Genomic DNA, 16958 nt, shown 5'->3' with positions numbered 1-16958 from the left:
TCTCACAGTAAAATCCACGGTTTAGCCAGAATCTCTCTCATTAAAGCCCAGTGGCCTGAATCTCCATACAAGACAAATTCCTCTGCTCCAAATGTAACCCTAAAGAAAAAGGTGATTTCTAAGATACCCACCTTTGCTCCCTTGGCCGTAGAAGGCCCCCAAGACCACCAGATCTGCTGTATCGGCCATTGCCCCCTCGTTCAGGTAGTCCTTCTTTACTTTGAGCCAATGGCGTTTTCCTGGCTCATAGATGCTCTACGCAAACCAAAAGGAAGAGGCAGGGAAAGAGGCATGAGAAGAGGTCGCTGGCCAGAACTCCCTAGAGCATCATTGGGGGCGCTCTCTCTCTGTGTGTCATTTTTTAAAAAAGAAAAAGCAAGCTTCTAGCCCTTATGTTTGCAAAAATATGTATGGAAGTATAAGACCAATGCCTATTATTATTAAGAGTTATTCCCTAGCCTTCACTCAAAGGTCCTGGGGTAGATTATAACCATTTCAAAATACAGCATTAAAAAAGAACCTGAAAACACAATACTGGGTGGGTCCTAAAAATATACGTCTTGGGTGTAAAGGCTAGGGTAAAGAGGTGTGTCTTCAGCATTGGCCTAAAACTGTACAAGGAAGCTGCCAGACATACCTCAGTGAGGAGTTCCACAACTTAGGGGCCGCCTCTCCTGGGCCACCACCCCTTGAGCTTCTGAGGGTGGAGGAACTACCATAAGTCCCCCCCTCTGCTGATCTCAACACCCGAGAAGGTCTGTAGGGAAGGAGGTGGCCTTTCAGATATTTGGGACCCAAGTCGTTTAGGGCTGTAAATGCTACCGTGACCATCTTAAATACGGGCTGGAAACAAACTGGCAACCAATGCAGCTGTTTTAAAGCAGGTTATACTAGATGGCTGCTGCACTTTGGACCAGTTGAAGTTTCTGAGTTGTCTTCAAAGGCAGCTCCACGGAGGAGACGGCAAAGAAATTTCAAGATGGAAATCTTAGTTTTAACATCCTTATGTACCCTGCTTTTCCACCTAGAAAGTGATCAAAATGTGCCCACTCAACCGCTTAGATCTCTGGAGGTGCCACTTTCACAAGCGCCACATAACACCCTTGAGAGAAATCAATCTTTTCGTGGGGCAGCACCTACTCTCTGGAACTCCCCGCCGATTCATATGAAGCGGGCACCTTCCTCATACAGTTTGACACTGACTGAAACTTTATAGTGTTTAGGTAAGGCTATGTAGACACGTGATTCTGTTATGTACCTTTCTTTTTTAAAAAATGTGTTTATTTCATGTATATTTTGATAATTTTATTTACTGTTTTTAAAATCTGTTTTTCTTGATAACTTTTAATGAACATTTTATATCATTTTATGTAAACTGCTTAGGGTTTTTTTAAATTAAGTGATATATAAACAGTATTAAAGAACTGAATAAATAAATAAAGCAGCTGGTGTCTCGTCTGTCAAAACCATAAGCCTACATGCCTTTAAGTCTTTCAGTACCAATCCCTCTAGTCCCTCACGGATGACCCGATTGATCATATCGGCAAGGTCTGAAGCTTTCTGAAAGACAAAGGAAATTGCCACGTTAAAAGGGTTTCCAGAGGAGTATAGCTGTTTCTAGCAGCAAAAACTAAAACTGAAAATGAAGAGATCATAAGGAAATAAAATGCAGAATACTAAATAATGCAATTTATTACCTTATGAACAGTGGCCATTCATTATCATGGGTATGTACACAGACAGACAGACAGACAGACAGACAGACAGACAGACAGACAGACACACACACACAGACACACACACACACACACACACAAAGTGGTGTTGGTAACACAGACATCCTGGCATTGGTAAGCCAGTTAACACATGTAGGTTGCTTATCTGCTGGAATTGCTTTTTAAGATGTTTTAAACATTTTTTAAAAGATGCTCTTAAGATGTTTTGTTTTAACATGTTTTTAAAGATGTCTTATTTTAATGTTTTACAGTCTTTTGTTTTAAAGATGTTTTAAAGTGTTTTTAGTGCTTTTGTTTGCTGCCCTGGGCTCCTTCTGGGAGGAAGGGCGGGATATAAATTTAATAAATAAATAAATACGATGATATTAAATAGTGCAATAAATATACTGTTAAAAGGAAGAGCTGGGTAGGCGGGTTTTTCCTGCTCTTGGAAAGGAGAAAAGACCAAGGAAGTGGATTTGAAAGAAAAGTCTGAGAACCGTACTGTTTCCATTAAGAGATGTACGTGTGTGTTTTTGTCACAGCAAGAGATCCGTTTTGCCCAGTGCTCTGTCTCGGACCAGGAGGGCAGGCGGATACACTGCGGAAAAACCGGCTGTTGTGCCTAGGCTTGGGAGAGCCAGGCTCTCCATCTGCTTCAAGCTTCCAGAATTCAGGTAGGAGTTCCGTTCCCACCACAGCCATGCCCTCAACCTCCCTACCTGCCCTCTGAATTATGACAGCTGCCATCCACCGAGTCATTGCCCTGGTCATCTAGCTTGGCCCTGTCTGAAGCAGGGGAGGGGGAGGGAGCCTGTGGGGCCCCAGATGTCACTGGACCCTAACTCCCAGCAGCCACCATGGCTAATGGCCAGGGATGATGGAGTCCAGGGAGGGTCACAGGTTCCCCATCCCTGCCCAACAAGGTTTCAGGCACACGTCCTTCCTGTCGCCTGACCCTCTGAAAGGGAGATGCTGGGAATTAAACCCGGGGCCGCCTGCATGCAAAGCACATGTGATCGGCACTACTCTGTTACCAACGCAGGTCAGCGCTTCATCTGCTGCAGCATTGCTGACATCTACTGATCTGCTTTCTTAACTATGCTCTCCGAGATGCTCATTTTGACAGGGGATGCCAAGGACTGAATGTGGGGACTCCCTTTAGCCAAGCACATGTTTCTGTCTGCAGTATATCTACTTTTTTGGGGGGGGGGAGGTTGCCATCCATGGCCTGGATCAAGCTGGTATTCTACCAATGCCTCTGTTGAATTTGGACACATGGGGATAGACTTACTGGGTGGTATTCAATGCTAGTCCAACTTGGTAGACCCATCGAAGTTAGAAGACATGACTAGCCTAGGTTCGTTAATTTCAGTGGGTCTACCCTGAGTCGAATACAGCCCAGCGTCTGGATTTTGGAAGCATTTGGAAATTATTAGGGTCACGCTGGGGCTTCTGAGAATACCAATCTCCTTCTCGAGCTTTCTAAGAGTTCAGCATTCAGTGCCAGGATGTTTCCAAGCTTGTTCACCTTGCAGTCCAAAGCGGTACCCACCGTGACGTGCTTCATCTCCGAAAAGAGGATCCGGTTGGGGATTTCCACCATGTTATCGTGGAGGAATTTGCGGCGCTCTCGGAGGGGCCTGGAGGAAACGGCATAGGCAGAGAAGAAAGGGTGCGGCAGAGGATGAGAAAAATGGTTCCAGGACCAAACAGGCCTGTATTTCTGGAGACACCCAAGGGAATTGGGCCCACCTGTCCATCAAGCTGACGTCGTTGAAGTAGATGCAGTCAAAGACGAAGAGGCAGACGTTGGCGTCCTGGAAAGCGGCTTTCTGCAAAGGGACAGCAAAATGGTGCAGGGGGTTGGAAAAGACCCTGGAAAGCTGGTCTGGAGCCCCTCCATTTGGAAAGGCCCACTGGCGTCCTAGAGCCCCCAAGCAATGCTGCAAGCTCTGCCCCTCCATCTGCTCTCCTCTGCTGTGACTGGTCCTGGTCCTGAGTCCAGGATTGCTGGATTCCAGTTCCTATCATCCATGGCCTTTGGCCATGCTGGCTGGGGCAGACGGGAGTCCGTTTTGTATAGCTCACAGACTGGGCCTCACATCCTTCCATGCTGCTATCTTTTCTCTCTCTCTGGGCCGCCTCTTGGAAACGGAGCTGATTCTCACCAAAGACAATGCCTCTGTCCAATCCAGGATCCAAAAGAGGCCCAATGCTTGCAGAGATTTAGGTCTTCCCTCCCTCTCTGTCTCCAACTTTGCAATCCAAAAGCGACTGTTTTTTAGAACATACGGGGCCACTTTTTCTCTCCACCCCATGTTTCATCAATTTTAGGGGATCTTTCCTTGTTTTCTCCACGTGACACCCAATCTCGCCGCTGCCTCCCGCTTCCCAAGCGGAAAAAATGCTGTAGCCGGCCTTCCCCAACCTGGCGCTCTCCAGATGTTTTGGTCTACAACTCCCACCCGCTGAGCTAAAAGGCGTTCTCTCACAGGGAAAGGGCCCCAATCCCCTTTTCGGTCGCATCAAGTTGTTCGCCGCTGTCTTTTTATAAAAACGAACCCGCCTCGTCCCATGGCAACACAACGGGCTATTTCATCTACTTCTGGCCCGGAGGAGAAAGAGTACCTTATGCACTCCAAGAGTTCCGAAAGGCAGCGGCTTCCCTATCTTGGTGTCGATCAGAAGGACTTCTGCGTCCAGGATCATGCTGTGCCCTCCTGGGAAAGCCTTGGGGATGAAGTCCTTAAAATGGGCCACCTGGTTTAAAACACAAGCACATCACCATCCTGACGGGGCCAGGCCCTAACATTAGGCAGAGCGAGGCGATCGCTTCAAACGGCGAATGCTGCTGGGGAGCTACAGCAGCCTTCGGAGGTTTGTCCCGAGCCCACCAGGCATGACCCTTTTTAGCACCCGATTTGGCCCGATGCCTCAAACACTATCCCATCACCAGCGTTGCCTCCTCCGGTCCAGCTTCCATACTTGGAACAGGGAGGGAGCCTTCCCCTCTTCTTTTCCTTCGCCTTTAGGAAGCAAAATGCTCGGCGTCGGCCCTACTTCTGGAGGTCTTTGTGCGGCACTGCTATAAAGCGCTTTGACTGCTTTTATCTCGTGTGTGTGTCTAATTCCTGGCCCGTTAACCTCCCCCCATTAAACCAACAGGACTTTTGCAGTGTTTAGCTACACATTTGCAGAATCCCAGCTTAGTCTTGCATATGGATGAAGAGACCTGTGGTGTAAGGCAAACTGATCAGTTAAAAAAGCCAACTTCATAACCCATGGTTTGAAATTGGCCTGTTTTGAAAGTGACCAGCATTTGTCTTATTCAAAAATCGGGTATCTGGTTTGTCAGAAGAAGTTGGGATGCTGTGAAAACAAAACCTGCAGAGAACCTTTCCCCAACCACATGGGGTATGCATGTGTGGATACATGACCTTGAGGCTTTGCTTGAGCTTGTTCCAACTTGTGCACTTCACGCTAAACCATGGTTTAGTATGATGTGGGAAGCAGGGCAAAGCAGCCGCCTACAGGTATGAAATTACTGAATTTTACCAAGATTAGTGGAACGTGCTAGGCACTTGGCGGGGGTGAGAAGACGGCCACTTTTTCTTCTTTTTAACAGGAACCGAGCCAGAGGTTCAGCTAACCTTGTGTGGAAGGACAGGTTTCAAGCTGCGGCTGAAGTAGTTGAAGTGATCGCCTTTCTTGTGCACCTGGACGCGCTCTCCGTCATACTTGATCTCCGCATACATTCCGTTTGGGCATTTCTTCATGGCGTACTCGATGGACTTACAGGCTTCAGCCTCATGGAAGAAAAAAGGAAGGGAAAATTCCACCTGACGACTTTTAATTGCCGACTGCTCTGCAAGCCACGTACAAGTTGTCTTCTACCAAGCAGTCTGCCTAAAACAGCACTGTCCACCCCCTCATCTGACAGCGTACCCTCCTGGCATACAAGCAGAGATCTTCCCCAATCCTACTCGCCCTCCAAGATGCCGAGGACTGAGCCTGGGACCTTCTGCAACAACCCAGTGACCTCCAGATGTGTTAGACCAGAACTCCCATCAGCCAGTATAGCCATGCCGGCCGGGGCCTATGGGAGTTGTAGACCAAGATATCCAGAGATCACCAGGCTGGTCTACACAAGAAGAACCTGTTTTACCTCTGAAGAAGGGATTCTCCCAACTTTAAGAGGACCCCACTGGCAGATCACAAGGCATCTCCTTTCACAGAAAACTGTTTTGGCCTACTCTTCGTGCCTGAATCCCTCAGTGCTTGGCAGGTACTCAGAGGAGCCAAAATCTGGCTCTGGTGCTATTGCCACTGATAGGAGCCAGGCTCCGCCACGTAAACATAACACAGCGGAAGCAGAGGTAGCAGCCAATAAGGGTGGGGAATTATTATTAATTATTATTACTACTAACTGGATTTGTTAGTTGCTTGAAAGCCTAAGGTCTCCAAGCGACATACTAGAAAAATAAAAATGTCATGTTGTTGCATTGCTGTTTTGTGACAAAAGCCCCCATAGAGCCACAGGAAGCTTTGGCGGCACACAAGTTAACATAATCTCAGTCTATCAAATGCCTGGGGAAACAGGTAAGCCTTTACCTGGCACCAAAAAGATGTCAATGAAGTCAGCAGGTGGACCTCACTGGGGAGGCCCACAGGGGAGGAACCACAACTGAAAAAGCCCTCTCCCATGCCACAGAAATCAAAAGTGCGTGTGTGTGAGAGAGTGACCCTCCGAGGCAGAGTACAGCTGAGTTTACTGACAGAAGAACTAGTCCGAAACCAAGAACCCCCAAACTGAACATTAGCATTAAGAAGAGAAAGAACCTGACGGCGATCCATCTCATCAACACCACCTGTGGCTTCACAGGGACAACTCGACCGACATTGAAAGGATGCCTGCTAAGAACAGCTTTTGCTAATTTCCACAGGGTTGGCCATGGGGCTGGAGCAACTCCTCTACGAGGAAAGACGGCCAACGTTTTGGGCTTTTTCTTGTTTTACAGAAAAGGCACGCAAGGGGTGGAGGACACGATACAGGTGTATAAAATTATGCATGGTGTGGAGGAAGTGGACAGAGAGTTTTACTCCCTCTCTGATGATACAGAGACCAAATGGGGTCATCCAATGAAGCCGAGCACTGGACGATTCAGGACAGACAAAAGAAAGTCCTTCACAGAGAGCGTCGTTAAACTAAGGAATTTGCTCCTAAAAGTTGTAGTGATGACCTCCAACCAAGATGGCTTCAACACAGGCCGAGACAAATTCATGAAAGATAATAAGGCTAGTATATGGCTACTAGCCACAATGGCCATGTTCTACCGCCACTGTCAGGGCAGCATGTTTCTGATTACAAACTCCTGGGAATCACAAGTTAGATGAATGCTGTTACACACAGGGCTTCCCACTGGGGAATCTGACTGGCCACTGTGAGAACAGGATGTTGGGCTAGATGGACCACTGGCCTCATCCAGCTGGCTGGCTCTTGGATTCCAGAAGGGCCGTGGACTCTGGTTCACGAAAACTCATCCCATAACAAATATGTTAGTCTTTAAGGTTCTACCAGACTTGTTGAAAGTCAAAATGTCGACAGAGATGGAGCCAGGGGAGCTCGGTGGTGCCGATGCTGCAACCAAAAGACCTCAACGGATCAGTCGCTTTTTTTACCAGCATAGGTTGAACGGGGGTCATCAGCGTGGCCTGGACACTGAGGGTTCTCTTCAGGCCGGGCACCTTCTGGGACTCTTGTTGGTTCCTCAGCACTCTCTCCACCACATCGTGAAGGTTGCGCGATGCTTTGAAAGCCTCGTAAGCATTTGGGTCCAAAGCATCCAAGCTATAACAACAACAGGCAAGGATAGGGACAAAAAAAAGTGTTAAGAAAAAAAATCACCATCTTTGGGTTCCACCTATTTGTTTAGGGCAGGGAAAGGGAACCACTTGCGGTCCGCTGGCCCATGATCAAATAATTGGGTCTCGCAATCTAGTGATTTGTTTTGCTTTTAATACTGAATTTTAGACTGTGGTAACCCACCCTGGGACCTGCTGGTGAAGTGATGATGATGATGATACAGAACAGTGGGTGGAGAGATGCCTCTGGACACACAAGCAAGCCATGATAGGGAACAGCCTTCTCTGGCTTTCCCCCAACTCTGCCTGCCAACAGCTGGTACTCAAAGGTGGAAAGCCTCTGTGCACTGAGGTTCCATTAAGTCGTCTTGCCAACAGCTGTCGATAAGCTACATAACATTTTAGTTTTTCTATGTATTTTTCATCTGCGGCCCCCCCATTTTTACAATCTAATTCAGTTTCAGAGAAACAGAAAGGAGACATCTCTTTAAAAGGAGCTAAGTTCAAGGTTCTGGTTTTGGTGTACAAAGCCCTATATGGCTTGAGACCAGGATACCTGAAAGACCGTCTTACCCCTGATATACCCAGTCGATCACTGCGCTCTGCAGGTGAGGGCCTCCTGCAGATACCATCTTATCAGGAGGTCCATTCCACACAACATAGGAAACGGACCTTTAGTGTAGTGGCACCTACCCTTTGGAATTCCCTCCCCTTCATTATTAGACAAGATCCTCCGTGGCGCAGAGTGGTAAGCGGGGGTAACGCAGCCGAAGCTCTGCTCACGGCCGGAGTACGATTCCAACGGAAGGAGGAAGTCGAATAAAAGGGGTCGAGGTCCACTCAGCCTTCCATCCATCCGTGATCGGTAAAATGAGTACCCGGCATAAGCTGGGGGGTAAAGAAAGGCCGGGGAAGGAACTGGCAATCCCACCCCATATAAACGGCTGCCTAGTAAACGTCGCAAGACGTCACCCTAAGAGTCGGAAATGACTCGCACTACAAGTGCAGGGATACCTTTACCTTTTTAAATACTAGGCAGGTGCCACCTCTGTTATCTTTTCGGCGCCTACTGAAGGCCTTCCTCTTCCAACAAGCCTTTTAAGTTGAGACCTTATCCCAGTCTGCATCTGTGCTGGAATTGCTTTTTAATGTGTTTTTAAAGGTTTTTTAAAGTTTTTTTTTAGGTGACGTTAAAAAAGTTTTGTTTTTAAGATGTTTTGTAGATTTTTTTTAGTGTTTTGGCATGTGTTTGCCTCCCCGGGGCTCCAGGCGGGATATAAATGTAATAAACGATATCAGCATTGTCATCTGTGGCCCTCCAAATCACTCTGGGCTGATGGGAGCTGGGTCTGCCACAGGTTCTCTCGCCCTGCTCCAAAATAAGCCCCAAGGCCAAGAGATCTTCTTATGTCTCCATCATGTTCCTTTTGTTTAGACTTTGGCATTCTTTCTGGAAGCCGTCACACACACACAGCTTACACATGCTTGGCGCCAGCGTTCATTTTCAAGTCGTGTTTGATCAGCCTGATGATGCACTTCAGGTCATTGGCGGTGCACCTGGAAGAATTAAAAAAAAATGCTCTACCAGTCAGGAGATCATTGCCCAAACGGCTCCCTCCCACGTGGGTTGGGAAGAATCTTAGCAGAAAAGTTTTCAAAACGCAGCCCTGCAGAGCCGGTGTTTATTTGGGGGGTTGATGGGACAGTGAAGTCATGTTGTGCCAAATACTGGGAGTAGTTTATGGAATTGGGCCATAAATGCTGCACTCTGCCGATGATGGTTCAAGTCTCTGCCAACTGGAAGAGACCAGTTTTCACCTGGTGTTGGGCAGCCAGAGGGAGTCCTCATCATTTCCTGGTCTCAGCATTGCCTAGAACAGCCTTTAACAACCTTCAGATGTTTTGGACTGTAACTTCCATCGGCCCCAGTTGTCCCAGCGGGGGCTGATGGGAGTTAATAGTCCAAAACACCAGAAGGGTACCAAGCTCGCAAAGGCTTGCCTAGCATAGGGATGTGTGAGAGTCTCTACATACCTGTTGGAACGCCTCTCCTGATACGAACCGGCCCGTACGCTACGTTCTGCTACGAAGGCCCTCCTCCGGGATCCAACTCATAGAGAGGCCCGGAGGGTGGTGACAAGATCTAGGGCCTTCTCAGTGGTGGCCCCCGAACTGTGGAGCAGTCTTCCCGAGGAGGTGCGCCTGGCGCCAACATTGTTATCCTTTCGGCGCCCGGTTAAAACCTTCCTCTTTTCCACTGCATTTTAATTTAAGTTAACTTGATTTTCATATTTGCTGTACTGATTTCAGATGGTTCTTATTTTATATGTTCTTACTGTATTATATTGTGTATTTTATTGTATTCTCTGTGTTCACCGCCCAGAGAGCTATTGCTAGTCGGGCGGTATAAAAGTCTAATAAATAATAATAATAATAAAATAATAATCTAGAGGACCACAGGTCCCCACCAGGCTTTCTCCCAGCCATTCCTTCGCTCTAGCTTGATCTCCCTAAGCCGGAAGTCACAAACGCCTCCCGCCCTTGCTGTACCTCTTTGCAATATCCTGCAGCAAGTTTTGCTGGTCGTCCTCTTTGGAAAGCTTGGAGAGCTGCGTTAGGAACTCATCCACCTCTTGGATCATCAAGAGGCTCTTGGCAGCAGGGGGGCAGGCTTTGCTCTGCTCAAAGAAGATCCGCACCGTTTCGGACACATCCCCCTATTCAAAACAAAGGAGGAGGTGGATGCAAGAACTGCAGTCCAGCTTGAGGGCCACATTCCCTTCTGGGAAGCCTGCTGAGGGCCACAGGCCAGTGGTGGACAGGGCCACAAGCAAGAGCAGGCAGAGAGTTTTACCTTTGTATAGTAAGGCTAGTTTCTAAACGCACTCACATGTGCCCCTCTCCCCAACCTCCATCCAGGGTAGCAGGAGGCATTATCAAAGGTCAAAGCCATATTCCAGCCAGGGAAAACCGCTCATGCGACTCAGGTGAGGGGCATAGCCTGGGAAAAGCCCCAAGGGCCAGGCAGAATAACCTGAAGGGCTGCAGTTGCCCACCCCGCCATAAAACATCCCAAAGCGATTTAACATGGATTCCTGCATTGCGCAGGTGTTGGACTTGATGGCCTTATAGGCCCCTTCCAACTCTACTATTCTATGATTCTATAATTCTATGAACAACAAAAGCATCAATAAATTAAAAAAAATACGTAAAACCAACTTGAAGTCTGATACAGACTGGGATAAATGTCTCCACTTAAAAGGAATGTCAGACGGGAAGGTCTTCAGTAGGCACCAAAAATAAATCAAGAGAAGGCTCCTGCCTCATAGGTTAGGGCAGCGAGTTCCAAAGGGTAGGTGCCACAATAGTGAAGGCCTGCTTCCTCCACTGTATGGAACAGATCTCCTGAGACTGTGTCTGCAGCAGGCCCTCTCTAGCAGAGCTCATTCATCACCAGCTGAAAGAGGTTCCTAAAGCAGTTTACAACTATCAGCAATAAGGCAGCACCTGCCCTCAGGCCTACAATCTAAAAAGAAAACACACTACACAAAAGGAAAAGGGACGGGAAAGGAGAAGGAAAAAAGCAAACTGGCACCGATTCTTAGTTACACAGTTCCTAATATGTGTCCGTCCTGGCAGGGGTGGGGTGGGGGGCAAGAGCCTTGCAGCTGCTCATTCTCTTGACAGGGAGGTGCGGCCAAGTTGGTCTCATTCTTGCCGTGATATGCATGCAAAAGTTCTTTTGCAGAAGCAGGGTAGGGCTGGCATGCACTTTAAAACGCTGTCATCTCCCTGAAATATATGGCACTGATGGGCGTTGTGGTCCAAAACATCTGCGGGGGCATTAGGCTAGTGAAGGGTGGAATACCCGAAGGCCTACTACGCAGCCAGCTCTGCACTCACCTGTTCCAGGTCTCGGACCATGTCTTCCTGGCTGCAGCTGAATATCCTGCCGAACAGCTTGACAATCTGCTTGTCGTTCAAGTTATAAACGCTCTTAATCACCCCCGGCAAGAGCAGCTTCACCGTCAGGTAGAGATCCCCACGAAAGCCGTCTAGGAACAGCAAACGGCAGGACAAGTGAGGGTGCCTTACCTTGTCTCGGTGGGCAGCTTTTGCCTGCAGCAAAGACTCCGCTTAGGGGCCTTTAGAAGCAAGGCCAAGGATTCAGAAGCGTCTTAGCAGCAGACAGCGAGGCAGAAAGCCAGCAAGCAGACGCTCTACCACAGAGCTGTGGCTCTTCCCCTACAGATGCCAGGTGCTGTACAATATATTAAGCCATCAGGAAGAGCAGTGAACTGTGTTCACCTTACTCTAAAGCGGGAGGGCCGTAGCTCAGCAGTTAAGAGCGTCGGCTTTGCATCCGGAAGGTCCCAGGTTCAACCCTCAATGGCAAGGGGGCTGGGACAGACGCCCTGCCTGAAACTCTGGAGAGCTGCTGCCAATCAGTGTAGGCAACAAGGGTCTGAGTCAGTATAACTTATATCCCATCTGGCAACTCACACACACCACTCGCTCTCTTGAGGTCACGCTCTGCATCAACACAAACACTCCCACCCATTTAAACAAAGAGAGAGAGAGAGAGGAGGGGGAAAAAGAGAAGAAATTGCACCTCCACTGGTTCCCTTCTGCAGGAAGTCCTGGATGATCTGGGTCTTGACATTGTAACTGGGCTTGTCGGCCACCATAGCACAAAGCTTCCTGAATTCCCGCAGCAAACAGTCCTTGTGCTTTGGGTCACTCTTCTCGACGGATAAGCTGGGCTTGCGGGGAGATCCGGAGGCGGCTTCTTCAGAATTGCCTGGCTTAGCTGTGCAGAGAGAGCGCTTCAGCGAGAGGTGCCACCGACCAGCACAGCCGATGAGTTCCCCCCTCCCCTCCAACATTTATTTCTGCTTCTAGCCCATCCTTATCCCAAGGACCAAGTGCAGATAACAACAGGGAGGCTGATCTGTTTTTTTGTTGTTGTTTAAACTTGAGTAAATACAAGGCTGCATTTCTCCACTTTCCAATAGCTGAAACACTCTGTTGTTTCTGGATTAACGTACCCTAGGAGAGTCTTTAGGACTCAGACTTTCATCAGCCCTAGCCAGCATGACCCAACACTCAGGGATGACCAGAGCTGCAGTCCAGCAACGTCTGCAGGGCACCACCTTGGCTACCCCCGTTCTCCTAGAACGTCTGCCGAAGATCATCATCAACAAATAGTTTGCTCTTGTCACATCAGCAGGCCTGTGCAGTCTGTTCCTGGGCTTGGCTCATCAGAAGTCAGCCTCACCCATGGCATTCAATGGGGTACAGGTAGCTAACCTGTGGCCCTCCATAAGAACATAAGAAGAGCCTGCTGGATCAGGCCAGTGGCCCATCTAGTCCAGCATCCTGTTCTCACAGTGGCCAACCAGGTGCCTGAGTGCAAGAACACTCTCCCCTCCTGAGGCTTCCGGCAACTGGTTTTCAGAAACATACTGCCTCTGACTAGGGTGGCAGAGCACAGCCATCATGGCTAGTAGCCATTGATAGCCCTCCAGATGTTGTTGGACTCCAATTCCCATCAGCCCCAGCCAGCATCACCAACAGGCCAGGGATGATGGGGGCTGTAGTCAAAAATAAAAACACCTGGAGGGCTCAAGAGTAAGGGTAATAGAGCGCCCTCCATATGTTTTGGGGATGCAACTCCCGTCATCCATAACCATTGGCCATGCTGGCTGGGGTTGATGGCAGCTGGGAGTCCAACAACATCCAAAGGGTATCAGCCTAATCCAGCAGGGCTCCTCTCACGTTCTTAGGCCTCCTGCCAAATCGTAGGCCAACAATGATCACCTACCGCTCTGCCTGAATGTGAGAACAGCCTGTTGAGCCTGGACCAAGCCACGTCCAGGACTACGGCAGATTTCTCCTCACCCACACAGAGCCACAGCGGCAACCTTGCGCTGAGACGGCAGCGATGTGTCAAAACTTAAAAAGGAGAGGTCTTCCATCTCTTACACACCTGTAAACCCCGAAAATTTCTTTGGCGATGGATCAGAAGAAGGCGCCGGTGTTTTCTTGGGAGAGGTTATTTGCCCACTGGGAGAAATCTTTGCCTGGACGGTTGCCTTTTTCTTTGGCGTGTTTGCCGGTTTGGAAGTAACATCTGTGAAGAGACAAGGGGTTAGGGCTTAAAAGACTGGCAGAGTTTATTCTGCACCTCTACGGGTATGTCACAGTATGTGGCCAGGGAGTATCTGTTTTCTTTTTTTAGAAGCAACTAACAAAAGTGCTGAAACAGGCATCTAGTCCTCAGTTTTATTATTATTATTAGTTGGAAACCCATGTTAAAAAAAGTAACACAGACACCTTATGGTAAATTGGTTAACTACTGGGAGGATCCTTTTGGCAAAGTGATGGAAGCAAGATCAAGTACCATCAGTGGAACAGAGACCAATACTTAAACATGCAAACTGCAATCTGAGTGGCTCTAAACCAGGAGCGGGGAACCTGTACCCCTCCAGATGTTGCTAATCTACAACTCCCATCACCCCGATCATTGGCCATGCTGTCTGGAGCTGATGGGAGTTGCAGTTGAGGTCTGCTGCTGTTAAGATGGTTATTTATTGAATTAGTTGCATTTTGTCTGTTAAAACAATGCAAGATATTTTTTTTAAAAACCATGTTTTCCTCCTATCACAGTTTATCATGGACACCAAGACGGCAGTTTGTGCATCCCTCTACACAAAGATTGAAACTCATGGTTTGATCCTGGCTTGCAATCTTGCTTTGGAGAACTGTCCAAGCAGAGTTTGGGGGGTTGATGTACTGGTCTACCTTACAGAGCTGTTGCAAAGCAGTGAAATGCTCTGAACGCTGGATCCGTCCAATCGGAGTATGATTATGACTGCTGCTCACCTGAGATATGCTGGCTGATCAGCTCCTTCTCGCCATCCTGCAGCTCCTCCCAGCCTTCCAAGTCGGTGAGGTCCTCAATCCTCTTGGTCGTCGTCCGAGCCCTCTCCAGCTTTTCGAATATGCACTTGACATGGTACCACTCTTTCATGTCCCCGCCGGATTCCGTGAAGGGGTTGGGCACCACCTTTCCTATGCGCACCATCCCTTTGAGGATTTTCTCCTTGCACTTCTTGCAGCCCGCCGTGCCTCGCTTGGCGTAGTCCACGCAGTAGCGCTGCTCCGCCATCTCGGAGGCTGTGCACAGGGGCTTCAGATGCCAAACGAACGGAGGTGCTGGAAGGACAAAGCCACAGGTGCACGGCTGGTACTGCCGGCTAGCCAAAGACAGAGCAGTATTTCTCCACCTGTGGAAGGCAACGGTCTTCTGGAAGCTGCGGTCAGCGTGAGCTTGAGTTGTCTGTGTCGACAGCAAGAACAATTTCTCACTTCTGCTGAGGGTCCTGATGGTCTGTAAGAGAAGCGCCTTGAGCAGAAAAGGCATGCAGGTTCCTGGTCTAGTCTCCCCCTCCTAGTGTTGATCTAAGATCAGAAGGGAAAGGGGGAAAAGACACATAAAACTCTCTTCAAGAGAGTACAAAACCCGATGACACATTAAATCTTCTTGTCTTTTTAAGGTGCCCCAGGACACTTGGGGTCCCTGCTCCAAAAGACAGACACCACTACCCTTGTGAAAATCATTCTTCCTAGCTCTGTCAACAATGAGATAATTTTATTTATGATTCATGTATTAAAAATATTTATAAAGCCAACTTTTAGGGGAAAACCCTCTCAAGCCAGTCAATAAATAAATAAAGGGAGAATGTGGACAGAGAAAAGTTTTTGTCCCTCTCTCCTAAAACAAGAACTCGGGGACATCCGATGAAGGTGAATGTAGGAAGATTCCAGACAGACAAAAAAAAGTGCTTCTTCACACAGCGCGTAGTTAAACTAAGGAATCACTCCCACAAGAGGCAGTGATGGCCACCAACTTGGGTGGCTTTAACAAATTCATGGAGGATAAAGCTGTCAGTGGCTCCGAGCCATGATGGCTACGCTCTGCCTCCATGGTCCGAGGCAGCATGTTTCCGAATACCAGTTGCTGGAAACCGCAGGACGGGAGAATGCTCTTGTGCTCAGGTCATGCTTGCGGGCTTTCCATAATCACAGAATCATAGAACAGTGGAGTTGGAAGAGGCCTATAAGACCATCTAGTCCAACCCCCTGCTCCATGGACATCTAGCTGGCCACTGTGAGAATAGGATGCAGGGTTTGATGGGTGAATTTGGCCTGATCCAGCAGGCTCTTCTTATACTTTTATATTCTTAAACAAAAAACTAGTTGTTGCTAATAATAACAACACTGATGTGATTAATATTGACACTATTAATAAAAAAGTTATCTACAGCTTACTAAAACAAAAGACCTCCAAATGGTTTACAACACACAATCTAAAATATTCACTAAAAATGCCAATTGAAAGAAACAAGAGAAACAAGGTACATAACCTTTTAATAAAATCCGTAGTCTAAAAACGCTTTTATTAACTAAGACAAAGTGCCAAAATTACATGCTAAAATTAAATGCCTGGGCTTGTAATCTTAAATAACAATGTAAATATAACAATAGCAGACACGACAATAATAGGCACAATAACAGACATACTGTTATTCTTGTTGGCTATATTACTTGGCATGCCTATGATTATTATTCACAGGCATGCCAGGCAACATCACTGGCAACCAATAACAACAACAACAATATAAACATAATAATAGACACAATAATAAGAATAGACTTACTATTATTGCATCAAGTATTATGTAATTTTATTATTATTATTGTTGGCTAAATAGTTTGGCATGCCTATTATGATTATTACTGTCAAAAGACACAGCAAGCCACCAATAATCATAATAATAACAGAAATAGAAATGACACCAGGCATGCCAAGCAATCTCCGTGGCGGACCTGCACCCACCTGCAGCTTCTCTATTTAGCTCACACACCCTCCCTACCATCCGCCTCCCCGCTGCCCCAAGCCCACCTCCGGCTGCAAGGGCCAAAAAGGATCTCTTCCGCCCATCCCCGTGGCCTCTGACACCTGGCAGCCTGGGGCGCTTGAGGGCTACTGCGCAGGCGCCCCTTTAAGCCCCGCCCCTTCCCTTCCTGGTGATGGTTGGTTGGTTTGGTGTGAAGGAAGGCCGCAAGCCCCTCCCCCTCAGGGCGGTTATCAACAGGGCCTCAGGCCTTGGCTCTCTCGTCCTCTCTCTCTCGGAGGAGGCGGCCGGCGGGAGGAACGGGCTCCTCCGCGCGTCCCCTCCGCCCGGTCCCCGCCGCCTTCGCCTACCGAGCCTCCTGTCCCGCAGCGGCGACCCCTTTAAATCCGGGCACCTCTCTCCCCCACTCCTTCCCTCTCGCTCGCCGCCTGCGCATGCGCGCCAATGACGTCACCAC

At 48.3% G+C, this 16958-nt stretch overlaps 1 protein-coding gene across 7 annotated transcripts in view; it reads right to left on the bottom strand.

Moving 5' to 3' along the window:
* Positions 1-16958, bottom strand: part of LIG3 (DNA ligase 3) — a 26632-nt gene extending 9674 nt beyond the window's left edge. For 3 of the 7 annotated variants that reach the window (XM_061605363.1, XM_061605366.1, XM_061605367.1), the window contains exons 1-14: positions 16549-16834; positions 14466-15044; positions 13570-13713; positions 12193-12390; positions 11484-11635; positions 10131-10297; positions 9060-9137; positions 7398-7566; positions 5369-5524; positions 4347-4478; positions 3471-3550; positions 3271-3358; positions 1483-1560; positions 132-255 (exon numbers count right to left, since the gene is read on the bottom strand). In XM_061605363.1, coding sequence (XP_061461347.1) covers positions 132-255; positions 1483-1560; positions 3271-3358; positions 3471-3550; positions 4347-4478; positions 5369-5524; positions 7398-7566; positions 9060-9137; positions 10131-10297; positions 11484-11635; positions 12193-12390; positions 13570-13713; positions 14466-15006 — 2107 coding nt within the window. In that variant the 5' untranslated portion in view covers positions 15007-15044; positions 16549-16834. The other 4 variants (XM_061605364.1, XM_061605365.1, XM_061605368.1 and 1 more) reach the window with 4 other exon arrangements.

This window comes from Rhineura floridana, chromosome 21, assembly GCF_030035675.1.
Source record: "Rhineura floridana isolate rRhiFlo1 chromosome 21, rRhiFlo1.hap2, whole genome shotgun sequence".
NCBI classification, from domain to species: domain Eukaryota; kingdom Metazoa; phylum Chordata; class Lepidosauria; order Squamata; family Rhineuridae; genus Rhineura; species Rhineura floridana.
The sequence above is the reverse complement of the archived record's forward strand: the minus strand, read 5'-3'. Positions and strand labels throughout refer to the sequence as shown.